The following is a 19,660-nucleotide window of genomic DNA, read 5'->3' as shown; positions in this document are numbered from 1 at the left end:
TGGCATATTCTTGACTGCAGTGTAAACAACAAATCTACCAACCAACTCGTGATATCTGTATGTCATGATTACAAGTGGATGTGTTTGTGTGTTGCAGGTAGTCGGGATGTCAATGGTGGCGCTGTTGTCTTCATCTTCACCGGGAGCATGATCTGGCATAATAGACAAGTCCTGAGCGTGGAACTGGCTAAACTTCTCATGTACTATCACTCTGTGCCCAGGTGAGCACACTGTCCTTTCTCAAGCACTTGTCACATCAATAGTACATTGCAAAACTTTCTATTGACGAGTCTTGATTTCAGTGAACATAGAGACTGATTCTCTATTATACCTTTAAATGAAAACATGAGGGTTTATGAAATAATGTGATCATCTGTTGTATTAAAATTAATTACATTTGCATCGAGAAATTATTGTGATAAGGCTTATCATTAGGAAACAGCCATACCACATTTTGATGGACTTTGTGTGTCCCTTCTGATGTATTAAGCCAACATAATAATGGACCTGTAAAGATGTGGGTGAGAATAGGGGAAAAGATCTTCAGCAACCCGAGCTTGCAATAAAAGGCGACTATGCTTGTTGTAAGAGACTACTAATGGGATCGGGTGGTCAGGCTCGCTGACTTGGTTGATGGATGTCATGATGTCAATTACTGTAATGTCTGGTCCAGACTTGATTATTTACAGACCGCCATCATATAGTTGGAATATTGCTGAGTGTGGTGTTAAACAACAAACAAACAATCATGATAATGCTTAGTAAAGAGTGGTATTTGTTTAAGATCCTTCTCACTGACCTAGACCGCCTGGGTGGTCTATTGGTAGAGCCTCCGCCCGGAGAGCGGAAGGTCCGGGGCTCGATCCCCAGCCGTGTCTTACCAAAAGACGGTAAAAGATGGTACTTGTTGTTACCCTGTCTGGCGCTCGGCATTATGGGGCTAAAACAAAGACTGGTCGGCTCGGAGTATACTGTGTCTGAGTGGGGTATTCATGTTAAACTGTGGCATGGTATCTCAGTGTGCTGGCACTATAAATCGGCATCAGTCTGGACTAGTACAAGCAGCCACACACACACATACACGTGCATGCACGTCGCTATTTAAGTGCAATAATCTTGGACGCAACGTTAAACCCCATTTCACCTCACTTCACCTTCTCACTGACCTCGTGATCTGCAACACATGCTACTGTATGAGTATTTTCAAGGTGCTTCATTCAACTTACTGAATGAGGATTATATGTGTGCTTCATTTATGTACTGCTTCAAATAACAAAATGGTTTGAGTGATCAGCTTCTATTGTATACAGTGTACCCACAGTTGTAGTTACACATCAAACTTCTAAATGTCCCCCGAAAAGCTGTTTACTGAAAGCTTGTACCAACATGAAATCAGATACCTCTACATCTACCACCGCACTTGACTTCACCCTGCACCCACTGCAAGGGCTCACCCTACACCCCACCCTACAACCCACCACACCACACTTGACATCACCCTACACCCTACCCCACTTGACCCCACCACACCACACTTGACCTCACCCTACACCCCACCCCACTTGACCTCACCCTACACCCTACCCCACTTGACCCCACCCCACCACACCTGACCTCACCCTACACCCCACCCCACTTGACCCAACTACACCCCACTGCACCATGTTTGACCTCACCCAACACTCTACACCCACTGCACGACCTCCGTCTACACCCCACTGCACTTGACCTCACCCTACACCCCACTGCACTTGACCTCACCCTACACCCCCACCCTACCACACTTAACCTCACCCTACCTCACTTGACCTCACCCAACACCCCACCCCACTTGATCTCACCCTACACCTCACCCCACTTGATCTCACCCTACATCCCACCCCAACCAACTTGTTCTCACCCTACATCCCACCCCATTGGATCTCGCCCTACATCTTCCTCCCCCCATGACATGACCTCATGCGACCCCACTTAGTCCACTCTGTCTGTGCAGAATGTACAGTGTATGGTTTGTTGCAGGCCTGATGCTGTCCGTCATGGTATGACCCTTGTAGCAGACATCCGTGGCTCCACCTCCTCCATAATCAACACTCTGCTAGAATCACTGTATATTTTTCAAGTAAGTAATGACAACAGTGTTTGTGATGTGGCTTACACAAGTTGTGGAGTTCCATTGTAGTGTACCCACGTGAAGTAGATTGTGGTCAGATGTGTTGCCTTGCATGTTTCAGGACAACATTCCAGATGGCATGGCTGTAGTCCATCTAATGGCTGACAGGTCTACACAGTCACTCGTCTTCAAGTCACCCGTCTACGACCCTCATGCCGGCTTAAAGGTGAACACACACATACTGATCAACCTGTTTGTACTGGTCTCAACAGTGTATGGACTGGGATATATTAAGGAGTGGCGACAGTATGACAGGCCTATCAATGGTATTCCCCTAAGACCTGACCACCATGCAACACTTGCCTCTAGTGGCGACAGTATGGCAGGCCTATCAATAGTATTCCCCTAAGACCTGTCCACCATGCAACACTTGCCTCTAGTGGCGACAGTATGGCAGGCCTATCGATGGTATTCCTCTAAAGACCTAACCACCATGCAACACTTGCCTCTAGTGGCGACAGTATGGCAAGCCTATCGATGGTATTCCTCTAAAGACCTGACCACCATGCAACACTTGCCTCTAGTGGCGACAGTATGGCAGGCCTATCGATGGGATTCCTCTAAAGACCTGACCACCATGCAACACTTGCCTCTAGTGGCGACAGTATGGCAGGCCTATCGATGGTATTCCTCTAAAGACCTGACCACCATGCAACACTTGCCTCTAGTGGCGACAGTATGGCAGGCCTATCGATGGGATTCCTCTAAAGACCTGACCATCATGCAACACTTGCCTCTAGTGGCGACAGTATGGCAAGCCTATCGATGGTATTCCTCTAAAGACCTGACCACCATGCAACACTTGCCTCTAGTGGCGACAGTATGGTGGCAGGCCTATCGATGGTATTCCTCTAAAGACCTGACCACCATGCAACACTTGCCTCTAGTGGCGACAGTATGGCAGGCCTATCGATGGTATTCCTCTAAAGACCTAACCACCATGCAACACTTGCCTCTAGTGGCGACAGTATGGCAGGCCTATCGATGGGATTCCTCTAAAGAGCTGACCATTGTGCAACACTTGCCTCTAGTGGCGACAGTATGGCAGGCCTATCGATGGTATTCCTCTAAAGACCTAACCACCATGCAACACTTGCCTCTAGTGGCGACAGTATGGCAGGCCTATCGATGGGATTCCTCTAAAGAGCTGACCATTGTGCAACACTTGCCTCTAGTGGAGACAGTATGGCAGGCCTATCAATGGGTGATCAGCTTCTATTGTATACAGTGTACCCACAGTTGTAGTTACACATCAAACTATGTAGGGTTTCACCAAAGTGGTAAATGTCTTACCTGCATAACTTGTGGTTTTCCTGCCATATGAAGGTGTAATTAAAATAATGTTCAAAAGCTGTGTTAAACCCATTCACTCACACTTTCAAGTAAAATATTGTCAAAGTGATTGTTACTTGACCCGCTGGAATTGTTCCAAGGTAGTACGAGTGTATGATCTTACAGTATACCTGATGTTGTTAACATATCTGTTTCAGCTTGATCTCATTCTGTCACAAGATTTGATTCATCGTTTCGTTGCCCTTAACCAGCTTCCATTTGCCCTCGACGGAAACTTTAACTACAGCCACGACGAGTGGGTCCGATTCAGAATGGTATGATATGTCATTTATTTATCCCATTGTAAACCTGTGCTATCTTTTAAGTACCTGTGTTAATAGTAGATTGGAATTAAATTCATTTTGGATAAGAGTGCATCATGATTTCAAATGTAGAAATTCATGCTATCCAATCAACAATAATCATAGCATCATTACTTCACTCTACCAAAGCAGGCAAACAATAGTTGAAATTCTCTCAAGCCACATGTATATTAGTCACTGTGTTATGAGAATTATTGGCTTGTAGAATTAGAAAACTAGAATGTAGAATTGCCCAAATAGTAATTGTAGAATTGCCCAAATATGAATTGTAGAATTGTCCAAATTTGAATTGTAGAATTGCCCAAACATGAATTGTAGAATTGCCCAAATATGAATTGTAGAATTGCCTAAATATGAATTGTAGAATTGCCCAAATATGAATTGTAGAATTGCCCAAACATGAATTGTAGAATTGCCCAAACATGAATTGTAGAATTGCCCAAACATGAATTGTAGAATTGCCTAAATATGAATTGTAGAATTGCCTAAATATGAATTGTAGAATTGCCCAAATATGAATTGTAGAATTGTAGAATATTATATTGACTCTCCTGAGTTATCAAAGATAGTATTTAATTTGTTACACTCTAAAATTTGGTTAAAATTGAACAAAACCTTCATCAAATCTTTGAAATGCATTTAATAGTGATACACTTAAGGAAGAGAAGTTTTGGTGATGAAGGAGTAAGCATATACTCTTAAACATTGTGTTCCTCATTATAAAGAAGTTGACATCCATAGATTCTTTTTCATTAAAGCTTCATGTTTGATTTGTTTTCAAATTGCTTGTTTTCTTTCCAGAAATTAGAACCATTTCTGGCAGATTGTCGTGAGGTGGCCAAGTATCTAGTCCAAGTAATGCAGGACCTCTCGTCATTGGAGAAACTGCCACGCACCACACATGAAACTAGTCAGTTGATTGAGCAGCACGAACACCTGGTGAAGAAGGCCTTCGATGATCCCCGGCTTGTGGTCCTCCAGCATGATGGCGAGACCACCATGAGCTCTCTCCGCCGCAACGCATCCTTGTCTGCTCACTCAGATGATTACAAGTAAGGAGACTTCCCTCAGGACACTTGTGTTGGCAACTGGTTCAGATTTAAGAATTGATCTTTGGTATATAAAAGCTTTTGTAGATTGATTAACAGTCGATCAATCATTAACTGGAATAGCCAGTCCCTCCTGGTTTACTTCAGACAACTGTGGATAAATCACCAAACTGTAAAATAGTCTTTCAATGTAGTTAGCTGACAGACAGCATGAATCAAGAACTAGGCAATGTAGCTGCTAGCTTAGACATTATCTCACTTTAGACACTTTACTTCAGCATATTATCTTCTATCAATTCATCAAAATGACCATATGATTTGAAAAAAGGATCACGTAATTCAGTATTGATTTCTTGATTGGAAGCCGAAACCGATTAATCATGGAAAACATGGATCAACATGTGTTACTTACACAGTAGTCGATCTCACTATAACGGATCTGACTGATAATTCTATCTCATGATGTATGTGGTTATTAACTTGTCACAGGTTTGTGACAAGAAATTTCAGCTTGAACTCTTCTGTCAAATGTTGTTGGAATTTGTGATATTCAGGGAAGAGTACATAAAATACTTTTGAGAATCTAGCTGAAGTGTTCATAAAATACCTTCATTTTGTCAAAGGCGAGCGATATGGATGTTCCCATGTGCTAATCCAATCTGACAACACGTTTTGTATTCTGGAGTCAGAGACTATATAATTGATCTATTTTATGGTCTCTGTCTGGAGTGGATCATTTTTGATTTTCATATAAAAATGTGGCGGAAGTTTTCATTGAGTTAGGGGCCAAATCCAATCTGTGGATTGCTTCAGTCAGAACTCTGCCGCTCATATCAAGTTTAATAAAGAATAATATCTCCTTTCTGAATTGCAGATGTGCAATGGAGACCATCAACACCCTGTTCCGCCAGCTGCAGGACACCATGAGGAAACTAGTCAAGATGGCGGAGACAAGACTCAACAAGCTGGAGCAGTGTCTGCAACTCCGCGAGTTTGAGGAAGAGTGCACCAAGGTAAGTTAATCACTCCAGGATTCTTTTTTTAATGATTTAATTGTTTACACCATCTATGCACTTGATTTTGTGTCCATTATCAGGGTACAAACTTAACCATTTGCACTTTGCGTCCGAAATAAATGTTACCTTTGGGTGTTTGGTATACCCTGTCATGTCACTGCATTCTCTTGTAATATTCTAGGGTTATATTCTGTCTGGGAAAACATCAGCTTAAAACATCACAATATGTTTTGGGAACCAGGAGACATCATGTGAAATTCCTTGTCACTGGAAATAAAAAGCTGAGAAAGAGCTAAATACTATTTTAGTTTTCATTAAGCCTCATATCCATTGTGGCCATTACATGATGCCCGTTGAGGTGACTAAAAGGGGGATGGCCTGCTGGGTAGGGATACTGCATGGAACAGCCTCTGACCCTGACTGACCTGACAATGACTGTGGTATTCCTCACCAGCTGGCGTGGATCTCGCTGAAGCTGGTTTGCCTGTTCCAGTCTTGCTGTGACAGACCTCATGGCTAGTGCTGTAATACTGCTCGCTCACTGGCTACTGTGTAGAACAGGGGCACACTCTCTGCAATACTGCCTGCTCACTGGCTACTGTGTAGAACAGGGGTACACTCTCTGCAATACTGCCTGCTCACTGGCTACTGTGTAGAACAGGGGCACACTCTCTGCAATACTGCCTGCTCACTGGCTACTGTGTAGAACAGGGGCACACTCTCTGCAATACTGCCTGCTCACTGGCTACTGTGTAGAACAGGGGCACACTCTCTGCAATACTGCTCGTTCACTGGCTACTGTGTAGAACAGGGGCACACTCTCTGCAATACTGCCTGCTCACTGGCTACTGTGTAGAACAGGAGCACACTCTCTGCAATACTGCCTGCTCACTGGCTACTGTGTAGAACAGGGGTACACTCTCTGCAATACTGCCTGCTCACTGGCTACTGTGTAGAACAGGGGCACACTCTCTGCAATACTGCTCGCTCACTGGCTACTGTGTAGAACAGGGGCACACTCTCTGCAATACTGCCTGCTCACTGGCTACTGTGTAGAACAGGGGCACACTCTCTGCAATACTGCCTGCTCACTGGCTACTGTGTAGAACAGGGGCACACTCTCTGCAATACTGCCTGCTCACTGGCTACTGTGTAGAACAGGAGCACACTCTCTGCAGTACTGCCTGCTCACTGGCTACTGTGTAGAACAGGGGCACACTCTCTGCAATACTGCCTGCTCACTGGCTACTGTGTAGAACAGGGGCACACTCTCTGCAATACTGCTCGCTCACTGGCTACTGTGTAGAACAGGGGCACACTCTCTGCAATACTGCTCGTTCACTGGCTACTGTGTAGAACAGGGGCACACTCTCTGCAATACTGCCTGCTCACTGGCTACTGTGTAGAACAGGGGCACACTCTCTGCAATACTGCCTGCTCACTGGCTACTGTGTAGAACAGGGGCACACTCTCTGCAATACTGCCTGCTCACTGGCTACTGTGTAGAACAGGGGCACACTCTCTGCAATACTGCCTGCTCACTGGCTACTGTGTAGAACAGGAGCACACTCTCTGCAGTACTGCCTGCTCACTGGCTACTGTGTAGAACAGGGGCACACTCTCTGCAATACTGCCTGCTCACTGGCTACTGTGTAGAACAGGGGCACACTCTCTGCAATACTGCCTGCTCACTGGCTACTGTGTAGAACAGGGGCACACTCTCTGCAATACTGCTCGCTCACTGGCTACTGTGTAGAACAGGGGCACACTCTCTGCAATACTGCTCGTTCACTGGCTACTGTGTAGAACAGGGGCACACTCTCTGCAATACTGCTCGTTCACTGGCTACTGTGTAGAACAGGAGCACACTCTCTACACTCAAAAGAAATTTTCACTATTATGAAGAGCTTCATTTTCCCCTTGTTCATAGATGTATTCCTTCTGAGTTTGTACTGTTTTTTTCCATTCAACCTTCATGGTTTAATTTTGACATTTTGAGAGATGTGTTTTACACCTTGCTATGAATATTATGTGAGCTTAGGAGGAAGATCTGGGAATTAGACACTCTCCATCTCAAAACTCAGGGTGGAACAAACCCTAGTGTAGAAGAGAAGGATTGTTTACTGTCACCAAGGAAGCTCAGCTTCACCTGTTGTGAGACACCAGACACTGATGAACTAGTGGAACCCGAGCCATGTACAGAGTAGCTAGTGGCTTCACAGTTGGCGGCTGTCAGTGACACCAGGCTGTAACTCCATGAGGAGGGACTCAAGACTTTGGGCACAACACACTAGTGCTTGGGCTTGTACACTATGCTGTCTGGGAGAGCCAAGGGCCAAGATGCTCACGCTATCAACCACAGGTTTCCAGACATGTTCACTGCACACATTTAGATGTGTGAGCTGTATAGTGTACCATGGGTAACACTCACTCACTCCCTACAAGTGTGGCCTCTCAAACCCATGTCTTACACTTCCTGTTGATAGTATGCTGTTACCTGACCTACTTTTCTTTTCTTGTTATTTCTTATGAAGATTAAAAATTTCAATTGATATTTACTGATGAGTTGTTTCTGATCAATTATTTGCCAATTATATTTGTCTTTTTTATGTCTTTGTTATTAATAAGATTGATTATAACAAGCTTCTGATAGTGGAGAAGGTTTCAAGGCCTGTTGCTGTTTCAGTATCCTTGTAGATACGTTTGTGTTGCTGAGTAAAGTAAATATAAGTTACAAAATGTTATCTTATTATTTGGGTCTTTACATAAAGTATCACACACAGAGGATTTTCTAAGTGGATGATTTTTTTCTCCACTTTCATGATCACTATTTGATTGATCATCAATATCTTTTTCGAACCAATTATCAATCTTCACATTTTATCCAATTCCCACCACCAGTGTTTAGAGTTTGTAAGACCCTTGTTCTTCAGCAGGAGGAAGCCCAGAGCAGCTGTAGCTATATTCAGACAGCACTGTTGTAGTACACGTAAAACCTAATCATGAAGCTGATCAGTAGGCCGAAGCGAGGATTGGAATGATTGGAAATACAAACAGAAAGTAAATCCCTTCAAATATCTCCTCAATTTAGAAAGGCTGTACAAATATAACCCTACTGAACTTCATAATAGTTCATTTTCATCTGCCAATAATGTGCAGGCTCAAAGATTTTCTCAGTGTTTAAGTTTGGCCTCTTTCAATATACTTTATATTAGTGTTCAGGTGATTTGACCAACTGCCAATGCGAACCCTTCTTTGTGTAATATGTGGTTTTTATAATTCAATTGGGGAGAATTGGGTTTTATTTTGGAAATGTTCACTCCAGTTTGGCAGGATACGGTGTCTGTCTGACGACCATGATGGATGTCAGACAAGCGAGAAATGCATTATTGAATGATTTAATGGGCAAGCCTGTGATAAATCTTCATATTCACTCCATAGCACTTTCTTGTCTTCCTCAATCTTTCTCCCAGTTATTTTTGGTAGAGCTGTGCATATTTGTCAAGCAAAGGAAATTGGACGATTATGTGGAGCAAGGCGATTATTAAACGGAGGAAGCATTCAGAAATAGAGACTTTATCACCAGATCATGTCGTGCAGATGGATAGATTGTGCTGTCCTTTTCTTAATTGTACTCTACTGCAACTGGTAATCAATTAATCAAAGTAGTTTTGTACAGAAACATGACATGTATATTGTGCAGAGGTGAAATCCAGTCTTCTGTTCCTGACTATTTGATTATCATTGCTGATAATCTTGTCTCTACTTAGACAGCCCTTGTGTTGCGTGGTCAAATGATTCCTTTGTTTTTCTTTTTCTCAGTATCATAATGATATGTTTTCTTTATCATCAGCCTGTTAAAGTCAAGGCCAAACTATTTTTCTAAAGTTACATGTAGTTTTTATCATCAGTTGAAATAATCATGTGCAATAATTTGAAATATTATACATCATATCATTTTGCAAACAGATAAAAATGTGATATGACTCATTTGAGACCCTCATTTCGGATTCTATCAACATCGTTAAGAATCTTATTTCATCTTCTTGACATATGATGTTTCTGTTTGTCTTTTGGTTGTTTGTTGTAGAATCTGCCGTGCCATTAAAAAACGTACTGATTAGAATAACAATATTTTCTTGACCCACACCTTTTTGTGATGTGCTTTGTTGGAAAAATACTTTGTACAAGAGACACACACTTACATAAGTATTTCATTTTTTTATAGATACACTGAGGAAGACGAAACTAGTTTAAATTTATTTTGTTTGCCTGACTGCTCTGTTTGGGGGGATTAGAAACATAACATATGGTGCGACGTCTTTAGAATAACTGACTGTGTGCATAATACAGTCCCATCACAGCAAACACTTAGTAACAAGAACCTGAACCATTCCTTGGAAGAAGTAAATACATGTACATGTTGCTGTGACAACAGCAGACCCAAGATGGGATTTATGGTAACTGTCTGTATCTGATAGAAAAGAGTTGGTACATTTGGTGCTGTTGCACTGTATCATCATATGGATGGTGACAATAGTACTGGGAGCAAGTGTGTACCATACATGTACCTCTTGATAATTGATGTCAATAGTACTGGGAGCAAGTGTGTACCATACGTGTACCTCTTGATAATTGATGTCAATAGTACTGGCAGCAAGTGTGTACCATACATGTACCTCTTGATAATTGATGTCAATAGTACTGGGAGCAAGTGTGTACCATACATGTACCTCTTGATAATTGATGTCAATGGTACTGGCAGCAAGTATGTACCATACATGTACCTCTTGACAATTGATGTCAATGGTACTGGCAGCAAGTGTGTACCATACATGTACCTCTTGATAATTGATGTCAATAGTACTGGCAGAAAGTATGTACCTGACATGTACCTCTTGACAATTGATGTCAATGGTACTGGCAGCAAGTGTGTACCATACATGTACCTCTTGATAATTGATTTCAATGGTACTGGCAGCAAGTGTGAACCATACATGTACCTCTTGACAATTGATGTCAATGGTACTGGCAGCAAGTGTGTACCATACATGTACCTCTTGATAATTGATGTCAATAGTACTGGCAGCAAGTGTGTACCATACATGTACCTCTTGATAATTGATGTCAATAGTACTGGCAGAAAGTATGTACCTGACATGTACCTCTTGATAATTGATGTCAATAGTACTGGCAGCAAGTGTGTACCATACATGTACCTCCTGATAATTGATTTCAATGGTACTGGCAAAAAGTATTTACCTGACATGTACCTCTTGACAATTGATGTCAATAGTACTGGCAGCAAGTATGTACCATACATGTACCTCTTGATAATTGATGTCAATGGTACTGGCAGCAAGTGTGTACCATACATGTACCTCCTGATAATTGATTTCAATGGTACTGGCAGCAAGTGTGTACCATACATGTACCTCTTGATAATTGATATCAATGGTAATGGCAGTAAGTGTGTACCATACATGTACCTCTTGATAATTGATATCAATGGTAGTGGCAGCAAGTGTGTACCATACATGTACCTCATGATAATTGATACCAATGGTACTGGCAGCAAGTATGTACCATACATGTACGTCTTGATAATTGGTACCAATGGTACTGGCAGCAAGTGTGTACCATACATGTACCTCTTGATAATTGATGTCAATGGTACTGGCAGCAAGTGTGTACCATACATGTACCTCTTGATAATTGATACCAATGGTACTGGGAGCAAGTATGTACCATACATGTACCTCTTATCAATTGATGTCAATGGTACTGGTAGCAAGTGTGTACCATACATGTTCCTCTTGATAATTGATTTCAATGGTACTGGCAGCAAGTGTGTACCATACATGTACCTCTTGATAATTGGATTCAATGGTACTGCCAGCTAGTATGTACCATACATGTACCTCTTGATAATTGATGTCAATGGTACTGGCAGCAAGTATGTACCTGACATGTACCTCTTGATAATTGATATCAATGGTACTGGCAGCAAGTATGTACCATACATGTATCTCTTGATAATTGGATTCAATGGTACTGGCAGCAAGTATGTACCATACATGTACCTCTTGATAATTGATACAATGGTACTGCCAGCTAGTATGTACCTGAATGTACCTCTTGATAATTGATACCAATGGTACTGGCAGCAAGTGTGTCCCATACATGTACCTCTTGACAATTGGCATCAATGGTTCTGGTAGTTAGTATGTACCTGACATGTACCTCTAAGTCTTGATAATTAATATCAGTGGTACTGGAAGAAAGTATGTACCCTAGATGTACCTCTTGATAATATGCATGTTCAGTTTGAGAAAGAATTACTTATTTTATAGATATATCTAGAAGGATTTAAAGTAGTAACTATGATATTTTAAATTAAGAATATCAAAACCATCTCATCGGTGAACAGAAAGAACTCCGGTAATTCTTGATAAGTCAAGATGTAAAAGCTCACTTCATGATGTAGTGTCACTGACAGACATCTTGCCTTGTCACAGACCAACATGGACACTTGGCCTGGTGATGATCTCAGTCAGGGTAGATGAAGCAGACTGAAATAGGTCTGGCCGAATTCTATGTGGAGTATGTGTCACGTACTGGCTCCCCCTGGTGACCGATACTGAGAGGGATCACTCCGACTGATTGAACCCTTAATTACAATGATGTGACACTATTCACTCTCCATTACTCTTTCATCTCAGGATCTGTAAATTAGAATCAAGGAGGTGGCGTGATAAGACATGATTGATTAACTTGCAGTTGTTGGCAGGCTGCTAGCTGTAGCTGGAAAAGATGGAAGATGCAGTGTGGCAATTAGAGGGGGACAAACACCGGTTGTATTACATGTAGGCATCAAGTAGGTGATTGTGAGGGGGGATGAACACCAGTTGTATTACATGTAGGCATCAAGTAGGTGATTGCGAGAGGGGATGCACACCAGTTGTATTCCATGTAGGCATCAAGTAGGTGATTGCGAGAGGAGATGCACACCAGTTGTATTACATGTAGGCATCAAGTAGGTGATTGCGAGAGGAGATGCACACCAGTTGTATTACATGTAGGCATCAAGTAGGTGATTGCGAGAGGGGATGCACACCAGTTGTATTCCATGTAGGCATCAAGTAGATGATTGCGAGAGGGGATGCACACCAGTTGTGTTACATGTAGGCATCAAGTAGGTGATTGCGAGAGGGGATGCACACCAGTTGTATTACATGTAGGCATCAAGTAGGTGATTGCGAGAGGGGATGCACACCAGTTGTATTACATGTAGGCATCAAGTAGGTGATTGCGAGAGGGGATGCACACCAGTTGTGTTACATGTAGGCATCAAGTAGGTGATTGCGAGAGGGGATGCACACCAGTTGTATTACATGTAGGCATCAAGTAGGTGATTGCGAGAGGGGATGCACACCAGTTGTATTACATGTAGGCATCAAGTAGGTGATTGCGAGAGGGGATGCACACCGGTTGTATTCCATGTAGGCATCAAGTAGGTGATTGTGAGGGGGGATGAACACCGGTTGTATTCCATGTAGGTATCAAGTAGGTGTTTACGAGAGGGGATGCACACCAGTTGTATTACATGTAGGCATCAAGTAGGTGATTGCGAGAGGGGATGCACACCAGTTGTATTACATGTAGGCATCAAGTAGGTGATTGCGAGAGGGGATGCACACCAGTTGTATTACATGTAGGCATCAAGTAGGTGATTGTGAGAGGGGATGCACACCAGTTGTATTCCATGTAGGCATCAAGTAGGTGATTGCGAGAGGAGATGCACACCAGTTGTATTACATGTAGGCATCAAGTAGGTGATTGTGAGAGGGGATGCACACCAGTTGTATTCCATGTAGGCATCAAGTAGGTGATTGCGAGAGGGGATGCACACCGGTTGTATTCCATGTAGGCATCAAGTAGGTGGTTGTGAGGGGTGATAACAAGACTAGATATGATATTACTGACTTGACTTATTCAGTTTGATGAGGTGCTATTATTGGTATGACAATTATGTGGAAATGAAGCCTGAAGCGGGTTTATAGGGCAGTGTGTGGAAATGTTGAGAGGATGACAGGTAACCAGGAAATTGAATAACTGGTAAGCATTCTGAGTGAGTTGAGATGCAGCGTAAGCATTCCTACAGCTATGACAGAGGTAGTGTTAAGGTAGAGTTAGGTTAGCTCCGAGGTGTTAGCAGGAGTAGAGTTTACCCAGTACAGCCCACAGCAGGACTGGCATGTTGATGAGGTCAAGTGGCAGGACCCAGTCAACTCAGGCACTCAGTGGTGCAAATCATTTCAAGGAGGAGATTAACATTGGCAGTATCCTTGATTCCAACACAAACATGATCTGTATGATAATATGTGTAAAATTATGTTTGGTTGTTCTACAGCCCCTAGCATCACTCACTCACACATAATTCCTCTTTATTACTTTGATGTTCTTGCAAGGTGGACCACATCAAACATTGCAGCCTCAGCATCAGTTAATGGTTGATGTTATATTCTTGATGATATGATTGATAACCATTATCTTTGGGTGAGATCCTGTGTGTAATCCCTCTGCCAGCTGGGCGCTCCCTCCTGACTAACTTGATACCCCAGCTGACATCTCTTATCAGGACCTTGCCACTCACTTATCAAACTCAGTCTTGAAAGAATACACAAATATGATAGAATCCAAAGATATGGCAATTAGGCACGTGTAGAAGAGATTACAGTTTAGCTAAACCTGTAGTCAGTGTATAAAACACTATCTATGTAGTTAAGGTTTTATCAGAATAGAAGAGTTTACAGGGGTCCATCGTCAGTAATGGGTTTCTTGTATATACTGTCGGTCCAAGTATTCGGGGATCAGTTTGTGTTGGGAGGGTTCTGGGTGTCCTTTTAGCGGTTCTCAGCGCAAGCAGAACTTACTGATCTCTGATGGTGATGCTCAGTGCTTCATATATTTCATTCATATGAGAAAGAGATGTGGCTTGTCTTATTGCTGTACAGTGTCCTGGTCCTGATAAATGGTACAGACCTCTTCACTGTCTGTTTTGGCTGGCCAATTGACTGTGGTTCTCTAATGCTGTGATGGTCATTGTAAATGCTATCTGTAGGGAATGAAGTTTTTCTGTGCTGGATAAGTTTGTGTATATGTGAAGGTGGACCTGAACAAGCCTCCAACATTCCCATTGATTGTCTGTTGGTGTTGGTGAATGTGTCTGTGTCACTTTCACAACTTGGAGCATTTCTCTTGAAGCACCTAGCTTACAGTTTCATCTCCTGATGTCAGTGAGACTCTTTCACCATCATTCTGTCTCCATACTGGACGGGATACATCTGTAGCTCATCAGGCACACCGATGCTTCACACTCATCAGACACGCACTTCAAACTTAACTCATCAATGGTAGCTTCTCCTTGTTCCACAGTTTCTTATAGAGGAAACCAAAGTAACCATACATTGGAAATAGGCTCCATGCATAGAAGGGAGCTGGACAAGTTGCCCTGTGCTGCAACACTCCCATGCTCCCAACAACACCAACAGTTGAGATGAAGGTAAGTCCTGTTTTGAATAGAGAACATCATGATGACATAATGTCTGATCCTGACAACTTACCATTAAACGTAGCAGATATGGGCAGTTTCCTTGCTAGATAGAGCGGATCAGGGCAGTGACCTGCTTGGTCAGCACCCCAACATTACTGGAACTGTAATATGTATGCATCGCTAGGTAGTCCTTTTGTAGTACCTGTCTGATTTTGTCAGGAGCCGTATCTGTTTCTAGATACGTAGGTCTCTTTTTGATGTCGCCTGGACTTGTTGACTTCAGCCCTGTAACCTGACTTAATATAGTCTTCTTTAGCGTCCACATTGTTATCAAGACTTCAACTTGGTACACAAGGGGACATATTGTCTGGTCCTGGTCAGTCGTCAGTCTGTCGGCAGTACTTCAACAACAGCTTCCTGAACTGCCCCTGGCTAGCTATGCCTAGATCTTGAGTGAGTCTGGTTATTGTGAGTCAAGTGTTAGGGACGAGATGCCTCCTTATCTGTGTTGTCGGTGTGATTGTAATCATGTCATTGTCACACATTCTGTGGTGTCCAGTAGTAGCAACCAGTCTGAACAGCTCTAAACTCATACTCACCATAGCCCTTTAAACCGCTTACAAAAATATTGTTTTTGACAGACATATTGTTTGTGTATCTTTAAGATAGATTCATATCCAGGTACATCACACACTGGCAACAGATTTGCCCAGAAATGGGGTATCTTATTTCAAGAAAACCAGGTACAACGTTTTTGTTCAAAATCTGGTTCATGGCGTACTGGGATGGTTTTAATTGTCAGGCATTATGAGAGGATTTTAAACTGAACTCATATTTTTATGACGAGGTGACATCTGTACAGCTATTCTTGACCTTCATCTGAACCAGGGCAAATTGACCTTCCTTCCTGTGTCCCATGGGTGATAAGCACCTGTGTTACCTGGTGTCTGTACTCCTGTAGCGTCTACACCTGTAGCGTCTACACCTGTAGTGTCTACACCAGTGCCTACTTACCTGGTGTCTGTACTCCTGTAGCGTCTACTCCTGTAGCGTCTACACCAGTGCCTACTTACCTGGTGTCTGTACTCCTGTAGCGTCTACACCTGTAGTGTCTACACCAGTGCCTACTTACCTGGTGTCTGTACTCCTGTAGCGTCTACACCTGTAGCGTCTACACCAGTGCCTACTTACCTGGTGTCTGTACTCCTGTAGCGTCTACACCTGTAGCGTCTACACCTGTAGTGTCTACACCAGTGCCTACTTACCTGGTGTCTGTACTCCTGTAGCGTCTACACCTGTAGTGTCTACACCAGTGCCTACTTACCTGGTGTCTGTACTCCTGTAGCATCTACACCTGTAGTGTCTACACCAGTGCCTACTTACCTGGTGTCTGTACTCCTGTAGCGTCTACACCTGTAGTGTCTACACCAGTGCCTACTTACCTGGTGTCTGTACTCCTGTAGCATCTACACCTGTAGCGTCTACACCAGTGCCTACTTACCTGGTGTCTGTACTCCTGTAGCGTCTACACCTGTAGCGTCTACACCAGTGCCTACTTACCTGGTGTCTGTACTCCTGTAGCATCTACACCTGTAGCGTCTACACCAGTGCCTACTTACCTGGTGTCTGTACTCCTGTAGCGTCTACACCTGTAGTGTCTACACCAGTGCCTACTTACCTGGTGTCTGTACTCCTGTAGCGTCTACACCTGTAGTGTCTACACCAGTGCCTACTTACCTGGTGTCTGTACTCCTGTAGTGTCTACACCTGTAGTGTCTACACCAGTGCCTACTTACCTGGTGTCTGTACTCCTGTAGCGTCTACACCTGTAGTGTCTACACCAGTGCCTACTTACCTGGTGTCTGTACTCCTGTAGCGTCTACACCTGTAGTGTCTACACCAGTGCCTACTTACCTGGTGTCTGTACTCCTGTAGCATCTACACCTGTAGCGTCTACACAAGTGCCTACTTACCTGGTGTCTGTACTCCTGTAGCATCTACACCTGTAGTGTCTACACCAGTGCCTACTTACCTGGGTGACTGTACTCCTGTAGTGTCTACACCAGTGCCTACTTACCTGGTGTCTGTACTCCTGTAGTGTCTACACCTGTAGCGTCTACACCAGTGCCTACTTACCTGGGTGACTGTACTCCTGTAGTGTCTACACCAGTGCCTACTTACCTGGGTGACTGTACACCTGTAGCGTCTACACCAGTGCCTTCTTACCTGGGTGTCTGTACTCCTGTAGTGTCTACACCAGTGCCTACTTACCTGGGTGTCTGTACTCCTGTAGTGTCTACACCAGTGCCTACTTACCTGGGTGACTGTACTCCTGTAGTGTCTACACCAGTGCCTACTTACCTGGTGTCTGTACTCCTTTTGTGTCTACACCAATGCCTACTTACCTGGTGACTGTACTCCTGTAGTGTCTACACCAGTGCCTACTTACCTGGTGTCTGTACTCCTGTAGTGTCTACACCAGTGCCTACTTACCTGGGTGTCTGTACTCCTGTAGTGTCTACACCAGTGCCTACTTACCTGGGTGACTGTACTCCTGTAGTGTCTACACCAGTGCCTACTTACCTGGTGTCTGTACTCCTTTAGTGTCTACACCAATGCCTACTTACCTGGTGACTGTACTCCTGTAGTGTCTACACCAGTGCCTACTTACCTGGTGTCTGTACTCCTGTAGTGTCTACACCAGTGCCTACTTACCTGGGTGACTGTACTCCTGTAGTGTCTACACCAGTGCCTACTTACCTGGTGTCTGTACTCCTGTAGTGTCTACACCAGTGCCTACTTACCTGGTGACTGTACTCCTGTAGTGCCTACACCAGTGCCTACTTACCTGGTGTCTGTACTCCTGTAGCGTCTACACCAGTGCCTACTTACCTGGGTGACTGTATATACTGCATGTCCTTGTCCCAGTGTTTGCCTCACGCTGCAGGCATGTGGCTGACTTCACACCTACCCCACATCTTGGAGGGGCTCTGGCTGACTGGCTCCATTACCTTGCAGCTGAGCCACTTGTCACACCTGTACACATTTCACTGTAAGTGTCTGGTAGGTTTGCTTGGAGAGGTTACAGTGTCCATCTTGGGATGGTGTTGCAGCTGGGATGTTATTCTGTGTTTGGATTGCCAGGTTTGAAATTGAACTTGACCTTAAAGTTTAGCTTTGTGTTAGGTCATTGTGACATGTGTGAAGAGTGGGATTCAGATCTAGCCGGCAACAACTACACACATATGCAAGTCAGCAGCTATAGAAACAGAACTGATTCAGTTATTTTCACATTTGTAGGTGAGCCTGTTGTAAGTCTGTTTTTAAGCTAATGATTTTTATTTTGAAAACCGGATGAATTGAAGGAAGTACTTTGAGATTTGTCATCAATATTCATGTCTCTCTGGCCTGGTCAAATACACGTAGGCTTAATCACGCCACATTTAATCCAATCAGTGTAACCCAAACATATTTGAATTTGAAATTGTCTTCAAATTACTGAGTCATTATGGTAATTGTTGCAAAGTGTGGTAAAATGGTGCTAAACAGAGTGACATGTCATTCACTGATGATTACAGTTGGCCCACCAGTAGGACGGGGCTTGTTATCGTTGTAATCTAATCCGATCTGCAGAGTTCATTCACTGGAAGGGATACATTAATGTTGATCAGGTTGTACCACGGCTGTAGTAGTACACTAGCCAACAATTTCATAATGTCACCAGTCATGAAAGGTAGACGTTCTTTCAAAGGATCTCTCCTCCCATTATGCTGTAAAAAGAACTCTTCAGTAAGTACTCAAATAATACATATTTGGAATGTGTTCTTCAAATTCAAATATCTTTGTATAAATAATAATTCATAACCTGCTCAGATTTTTATCAGATTTTGTTATGGTGTATTCAGTTATGATCATTGCTCTGTCATGCTGCTATAAGATCTGTTGTCAGATGTTATGTAGCCCCACAGTTATGTAACCCCTAGAAATACAGAATGAAGCTGTAACTTGTCATTGTACAGTTGTAGACATGTGTGCCTGCTACATTGGTTGTAAGGAATTTATCTTCATCTTCACGTGATGTAGCCACACACCGTGGCTGGCCCTTGCCTTTTACCCATTCCTCCCTCCATGGCGGACCTGAGGAGTTGAGGATGGTCCAGATGTAAAGCTTGTTATCTCCATGTACACAGGCATCAACACAACCCTCCCTCACT

General features: G+C 43.3%; 1 protein-coding gene across 3 annotated transcripts in view; it reads left to right on the top strand.

The window, feature by feature from the left end:
- LOC139454213 (puratrophin-1-like) overlaps nt 1-19,660 on the top strand; it is a 255,215-nt gene that overhangs the window by 158,923 nt on the left and 76,632 nt on the right. For all 3 annotated transcript variants that reach the window (XM_071235788.1, XM_071235787.1, XM_071235789.1), the window contains exons 5-10: nt 98-221; nt 2,020-2,119; nt 2,232-2,336; nt 3,661-3,777; nt 4,627-4,877; nt 5,749-5,887. In XM_071235788.1, the coding sequence (XP_071091889.1) occupies nt 98-221; nt 2,020-2,119; nt 2,232-2,336; nt 3,661-3,777; nt 4,627-4,877; nt 5,749-5,887 (836 nt within the window). The remainder of the gene's footprint in view (nt 1-97; nt 222-2,019; nt 2,120-2,231; nt 2,337-3,660; nt 3,778-4,626; nt 4,878-5,748; nt 5,888-19,660) is intronic.

Source organism: Haliotis cracherodii, unplaced genomic scaffold (genome assembly GCF_022045235.1).
Source record: "Haliotis cracherodii isolate W230 unplaced genomic scaffold, xgHalCrac1.p SCAF_10, whole genome shotgun sequence".
NCBI lineage: Eukaryota > Metazoa > Mollusca > Gastropoda > Lepetellida > Haliotidae > Haliotis > Haliotis cracherodii.
The sequence above is the reverse complement of the archived record's forward strand: the minus strand, read 5'-3'. Positions and strand labels throughout refer to the sequence as shown.